Here is a 7,476-nt window from a genome sequence, read left to right on the forward strand (position 1 = left end):
ACTTTTAAACAATTTTCTTATACTATTGTTGTGTTCTTTTTTTCTTTTGACCAATAAAGAAAGAAAATGAAAGTTGTCACAAAATAGTTGCACTAGTACCCTTTAGTTATGTATTAAAAAGAAAAGAAAGGAAAAAATAAGCTCCTTTTTGTTTCGGAAGTTTTTTTTTTTTCTTCTAAATATTGTTTGACTCATCCTTTTTGAAAAAAGAAGAGGCAAAAAGTATTTGGTCAACCTGGTTTTAATTTGCAAGTTGGGTTTTGGATGGAAAGAGAAGGATTTACTTCTCTTTTTTAAATTAAGGGTATTATTAAAAAAAAAATCAAAAATAAACCAAGTGTTATGCAAGTTTATGTGATCATCATATATCACGTTCTTTCAAAAAATTTAAAATATCAAAAATTATAAATTTATCCCTCCAAACATACCCAAGGCTTAAGGGTTATGTATTGATTATAAAATATTTTCATATAGTCAGTCATGAAATCGAATTTAATATAATTTTAGATGTTATATTAATTCATAAAATATCTAAATTTTAAAAAATTTCATCCTCTAAAAAAATCAGTAAATGAATCTGAAGAAAAAGTACACTCTCAACAATTAAAAAAAAATCAACTTCGGTGTATGTAGCAAAAGTAGTGTGTAGCTAACACTCATATAACCCGTAATCAATTTAATAAAAACCCAAGCCCAAACCAAAAAAGCTACAAAATTTTCACAGCAGTTCCAAGCGGCAACTTATCCCGCCAAACAGCTTGCTTATTCCCGCCATCAAACCCTTCTTTTCATCATTTCCAATTCTCCTATTTAACAAACGCGTTTCTTTCATCTCTTCCAAAATAATCATAATCTCATTTCTTTTCACTTCACCACTTTCACTTTCGCTTTTCTTCACCAAAATCGCTTCCAAAATGGTTGTTTCTCTAAAACCATCCAAATTCTACGGTTCAAGCCTACCCCGTCCACGCATCTACGTCTCCCCAGACGGCTCCGATCGTGTAGATCCCCCTATCTCCGTCACCGGCCCGCTTATGTCTTGGGCCCAAGAAGCCCATTGGTCCATGGGTGGCGTCAGCTTCAAACGTCTCCGTTTAATGGGTAAAATCGAAGGCAACGTCAAAAAGCTTCGTTCCCAGCGTGAAAAAGAATTCAAAGCCCATCCAATAAGCCCAAGCCCAAGCAAGGTAGATCTACCCAGATCTAAAAACTCTGCTGCTTCTCGTTCGCGGTCACCTTCACCGCCACCTGCTCCGATTGGTTTGAAGAGGAAGAGATTCGTTACTCTTCTTGAGCAAGAAAATTTGGTTCCGGTTGAGAAAACTCGTCGTGGAAGAAGGTTGGTGAAGAGGCTTGGTGATGATTTTGATCGAGTTGCTTCTCCGGTGAATGACCGATCTGCTGAGGTAGCGCCGGTAGTTGCTGATCCGGCGCCGGTGACTCCACCAGTGAAGAGGAGTCGGAGATTGGTGAAAATTGGCGATGCTGTGAAGAAGGTTGCTGAAGAGAAGTTGAAGAAGAAGGTTGTTGAGGAAGAAGAGAAAAGCCCTAATTCTGTGACTAGGGTTAGAGTTTCACCAAGATTGGCTAAGAATGGTTCCAATTAGGGATTTGTAATTAAATAAATTGGGTTTCTCTCTTTTATTATTATTATTATTATCTTGTTAATCTTATGTCAAAAAAATTATCTTGGTTAGTCTTTTTTTTATTTTCTTTGGTTCTTTATAGTTTTTGTAGAAGCTGGGTTCGTTTGTGAACAAGAAAATAGATTGTATTTGAAGTTAATTATGATTACATCTTTTTCTAATTTTCTAACATGTTCTTGTTTTATGCTTGGTTATCAAAGTTAAAATTAACTGTGTATATTGTTGGCTTTTCAATTTGCTTTAAGCTTGTCTGCGTGATTACATTGTGATTTTGTTCAAATTGTGACTTCACGCAGTTAGCGCTACCTTTAAGCCATTCAATATCAGGCGGTTCATGTGTTTACGATTGACTGCACCTGGTCCGATTTTATAGATTTTCCATGATTCAAGATTTATTCAACACTCCCAACCAAAAAATTATATTTTTGTTGAAACTAGATGGATAATGTATTTGTATTGAATCTATTGATTTGTAATTTAATTACCAACACACAACTCGGTCAGAGGATGGGATATGTGATGTAAAAACTTCATTACATAGAAAACTTTCACTTCCAATTTTTTTAATAGATTTTATTATATTGCATTGATATGATATATAAACAATACTTTGTTTATAAAAATCTCTAATCCATGCTACCACACTATACACTCAACTAATCATTCCAAATCGAAATTAGGATATTGCACAAAACCCCAATGTGTAGTCACTTCAATCAGATATTTATCCAGATATATCTATTCCATACTGTAGTCAACTTTTTTTCCACTTCTTTTTTTGCTAACAAAGTGCTTTGAAATTTACATCCTGTTGATTAATCCATCCCTTCGTTTTGCCCATTCTGCATGACTGTTTTATGAATAGCGATTGTGTTGATCGACTTTCCGCAGGGACAATCCCATAATCATCAGAATACTCCTCCATTCCCCCAACTAAGAATTGCCAAACTAGAGCACCTGCTCCAGACTTGTTTCTTTTTGCAGATTTGTAAACAATGTTTAATATTGTATCATACATCTTTTCTCGGTCTGATACGGTGAAGTTCTGATTCTTTTTTGATAATCCGTATTCGGAGAACAGGACCGGCTTCTTCAGTACTTCGTCGCCATCATCAATGTGGGAAAGCATCCACTTGTGGACAAATTTCAGTTGAGTTTCAATTGCTTTCTCATCCTCGTGAAACCTATGCAAAAAGTTATAATTAAAGAAAAGAAATAGCCAACAACGACAAATCTAAAAGGAGAAGAAATATTTCAGAAGAACCCTTGCTTCACTAATTAATCAGTTGAACAAGAAAAACTCATAAGAAATCTTTATAACCTTTTACTTCGGTGGGTTGTTACCTTTTCAGGGTAAAAGATAATTACCCATACCTAAGCCTATAGGTATAATGCGGAATTTTACCTTATCCATCATGAGTAATTTTTGCGGGTGCCCAATGAGTCTGAGCAAAAATGAACATAAAAACATTATAGAATTCAGGCAATGCTTACCATTGGTCAGGGTAGATATGAACGGAGGTGAAATCAATATCAGAGATTTTGGAGTTCCGGATATAATCAGACCCAAGTCTGGATGCCCAATAATTGGGGTTGACGGTCAAATCCTTTGGGTCATTAGGACCATAAAAGCCTTCATTCCCCACAGTCAGCATATGGTTCTTGTCAATCAATTTCACAAAAGCCGACATTTCTTCTATCCACTCCTGCAGAAAAAATTTCAACATTTTCCTTATTTTATTATATATTTTCCAACAGGGACTAAGACTTACAGTATAAAATAGAAAAAATGGAAAAAATTTGGATAGAGTCCTTCATATTGAACTCGGAAGCAACTAGTGAATTTTGCAATATTCAGATATGGAGAGAAAACAGCCAGGACAAGTTCATTAGAGATCATAAATTTTTTAATGGAGAAATTTGAACTTTTCAATCTCCACATGGGTCTTCACCGCATGTAGTAAGGAGGAAGCATCACATAATAACTATTATAATTTTTTAAGTTGTTATTTGCTAGCCTTTGTGTTCTATAAATATAGGGGTTAGAGTGCAAGTAAAGGACTTACTTGGAGAGTGTCACCGGAACGATCAGTCATGCAACGAGGTTCGTTAATCAATTCCCAGCCAAAAATGGTGGGGTCATTTCTATATTCAATTCCGGTGAAAGAATTTTTCCTTGTCAAGACAGTCTGCAGAAAACTCAAAGAATGCTATTAGTTTATCGAAGAATAGCCTCAAGGGCTGCAAACATAGAGCGAAAACTGAAATGCGAAGTTAAAAAGTCATAGACATTGATTTAGCAAGTAAATGAAGAAGAAATTTGACCTAGGAAAACAAAAGATACAAGCTTCATATGGAAGTCACGGATCATGTGCCAGAAAGTGTAAAGCATTCTATAAGTTGTCAGTTTGTTATACATAAGAAAACACAAAGCGGTGAAACCAAAAAGTTAAAGGAAACAGGGCAGAAGATATATTCAATGAAGCTTGAAAAATACGGTTAAGAGTTTGTGTGTATGAAAAGGAAGAAAGGTATGCATTGGTCATCTAACTCGTTGCTTCACAGCAAGATTGCACTGCTGCGGTGATGATTCAGCCCTTGGTCACCACTCCTTTATTGAGCAAATCAAGTATACATTCAATTAGCGACTGATTGAATATTCTTTCATTAACGAGTGACACCAAAATTTGTTTCCTTAAGTAAGGTCTCAAGTTCCAGTTTTGTAGATAGGAAAAATAGCATCGGGAGAGCTTACTCTCCTTTATCGGTCCTCTTCCCAACAACCCTAGGATATTAGTCAGAGTCTAACGTTATCAGAGACCGGTGTTCTATGACCTAAATGGTAAAAAAGATACCATCGCCGGTCTCAACTTCCAAAAGCCTGTCTATTTGATTCAATCTTCAAAAAGAAAAAGAAAAGAAGGACAACAAATATAACTCCTATGTCAGATAAAATGGTCTGGTCCGCAGAGAAAAACATGCAAACTACTTGTCTTGCTGTATACAATGCTTACAACACAAGTCATAGAAAACATAGGCCTACTGAGTTTAAGAATAATAAAAAACATACCAGTGCAAAAGTATTATTAAATCTAAAGTTATCATATGACAATTAAAGGCATACAACATGTGGAATCTGACATAATGACTTTAAAAAGAAAATTAAACTTGGCACATAAGAATGCCTCTCCAACAATTGGGGGGCAGGGCGTGGGGTAAAGAGAAAGAGGGGAAAGGAGAAAAAGAAAGGTAGATATATAGACAGACAAACATGCCATACCTTGATGTAATTCTTGAAATAACTACGGATTGATGGATCATAGAAGAAAGAATCATTGGAGGCGCTTAATCCTACCCCTTCTTGCCATGCCCATTTGACATACTGACTCTTCCCACCATATGGTTGCAAGTTATTTACTAAGCAAAGGAGCAGCCTTATTCCATTTTGCCTTGCTTCTGCTATGACGTAATCCAAAGCCTGTCACATACCAAATTACCAATCCTTAGTTCAGCATAATTTTTTCTTCAAAAATAATGGTAAACGAAACAACTAATTGCACAAGCAAAAAGAATTACACTACAGTAATCCAACATAAAAACTTTATTTCCTTCAATCAGGTATAACAGAAATGACAGATTTTTTTTATGAGCACATTCATAAATTGATTTTGGTCAGAAGACAGAAACACCGACACCGTTTTTTGGGTCAATTTCCCAGGTTACATGATGGACAAAGGGACAAGAAGAATAACAAAAGTCCAACATATTGCTTGTCAGATTCATCTACCTAGTAAACACAATTTTAGGAGCACAAGAAAAGAACAAAATTCTAATTGATTACACATAGATGCTGACCATAGAGAGAGAGATCGCTTGCCAATTTTTCTCTGTATTCTACCACTTGCCAGAAACAATGGTACCTCAATTAACCAAGTACATGTTTGAATTGACGGTGAGTTTAGCAAATTCATGGTGACTATGTAATCTTTTTTGAAGATGCAAATTATAGCTTTTGCCAAAATCACTGTGGCATGCTGTAATTCTGCTAAACTCACTATCAATCCAAACATGAACTTAACCATTTTCAACCCTAAAGGGACAAGCACATAACTATTACATCACTTTTTTAGAACTATCACAACATTAGATAATTATTTCCACAAAAGATGCCTAGTTTATTAGTTTGGTCCCTGCCTTCCCACCAAGATACCATTATTATAAACAATTATAACCACAGGCTATTATTAGCAATTTTGCAAAGACCAGTGAGACATCATCACACTCAGTCATGCATAATTTTAGGAAAAGAGTGCACAAACTGAGTAGGGAATAAAAAAATTCAATGAAAAGTAAACCCCAAAAAACAAGTCACCAAAACACAAACTCACACATAAAAAACTAATATGTGTCGGCAGGAACAACATGAAATTACTAAAGGGGACACAAAAACATAATCAAAACAAATCATGGGAACATAATCAGAACAAAATTACCAAAAATCAAGAGCTACAATTTACAAACAACAAAACAATACCTGAAAAACTTGTTCATCAAAGTGACCAGGTGAAATTTGAAGAGCATTATAATGACCATCATTGAAAGCCCAAGTTCTACAAACAGTGAGTCCCATATTAGCCCCAGTTTTCAGCATTTGACGAACCTTAAATCGCGAAGTAAAATCGACAGAATGATCCATCAACCAATAAGAATTCCACCCATTCACATAAAACACATTCCCATCCAACACAAACTGTGTCCCATTTCTCATCACAAAACCCATTTCTCTCCCTTCTTCAAAACTAAACCTTAACCCTCCAAAAGACATGTAAATAAAAACCACAAAAGAAGCAAAACCCAAAATGGGATAAAACAACCCATTTCCTGCAAACATTATCTCACAACAAAATTCAACAAAATAAAGATACCCTTTTGATTTTTTCCTCAAAGGGTCACTAAATTAGTAAACCTTGATGAAAATTATTGAACCTCACACTCACACTCAATTACTCAAACACCACAAACCCAGAAAAAAAAAAAAGTTTGGTTTTTTTGACAACCCAACTGGCTAAAATGTCTAGATCTCTCTCCTAGAACTTAGAAGAGTGTGAATAACTCCAAAAGACACTAACTTTAATGAGTTTCAATGAAAATTAGCTTAACCAAAAAAATGTATTAAGAAAACAGATTATGTTAATTTTGTAGTAATGAGAAAATAATTAGGAAAATTGAATTATTTATAGATGAACAACTAAGAATGAGGAAATGATTGAGGTTGTTGTTGTAATGTTAAAAGAACAACCTCAAAGAAGTGAAAAGAAGCACATGATGTTTGGTTTGGATTATAATTATCCTCAAAAATAGACAAAATTAGCGGAGATTATTGAGTTAGAAGAAACTAAAAGTGAAACCGACGGTGTGGAAAATTTGTACTGAATGAAGAAGGACTTTATTGCTATGTCCCACCTCTTTATTTGTTTCACTCTTTGTTTGGTCAGACAGTGGAACATAGTTCAATCCCGTGTTTCACTCAATCTATTGGGATATGTATTCATTTTAAATTAACAGAGGATCGTTAAAGATTAAAAATTAAAATGGTGAATGTGTCGACAATCTTACAATCTTTTTGTTGGGAACAATCAATCTTAAAAAATATAAAATACCTATAAATAATTTAACCAATTCAATAGCGCTTACCGCTTAGATGAGATAGCATAAGTCTCTTTTAAGTTAACCAAAGTCTTGGACATGCAGTAGTGCTAAAACTCTTCGGAAGAGTTTACCTCACATTTGAGTGTCACAAGACTCGAGTGATTAGTCTCCGTAAGTTACG

At 34.9% G+C, this 7,476-nt stretch overlaps 2 protein-coding genes across 2 annotated transcripts; one reads left to right on the forward strand and one right to left on the reverse strand.

The window, feature by feature from the left end:
• Positions 1-770: 770 nt before the first annotated feature.
• Positions 771-1,785, forward strand: LOC25487661 (uncharacterized). The gene has a single exon (XM_013609649.3). The coding sequence runs from the start codon at positions 915-917 to the stop codon at positions 1,605-1,607; it is 693 nt and encodes a 230-aa protein (XP_013465103.1). The 5' UTR covers positions 771-914; the 3' UTR covers positions 1,608-1,785.
• A 394-nt stretch (positions 1,786-2,179) lies between these two features.
• Positions 2,180-6,537, reverse strand: LOC25487662 (mannan endo-1,4-beta-mannosidase 2). Its single transcript, XM_013609650.3, has 5 exons — positions 6,181-6,537; positions 4,927-5,124; positions 3,713-3,835; positions 3,141-3,352; positions 2,180-2,830 (listed from the first exon to the last, which is right to left on the reverse strand). Exons 1-5 carry the CDS (start codon positions 6,535-6,537, stop codon positions 2,428-2,430), a joined length of 1,293 nt encoding a protein of 430 aa, XP_013465104.1. The 3' UTR covers positions 2,180-2,427.
• Positions 6,538-7,476: the final 939 nt, after the last annotated feature.

This window comes from Medicago truncatula, chromosome 2 (genome assembly GCF_003473485.1).
Source record: "Medicago truncatula cultivar Jemalong A17 chromosome 2, MtrunA17r5.0-ANR, whole genome shotgun sequence".
In the NCBI taxonomy this organism is placed as follows: Eukaryota; Viridiplantae; Streptophyta; class Magnoliopsida; order Fabales; family Fabaceae; genus Medicago; species Medicago truncatula.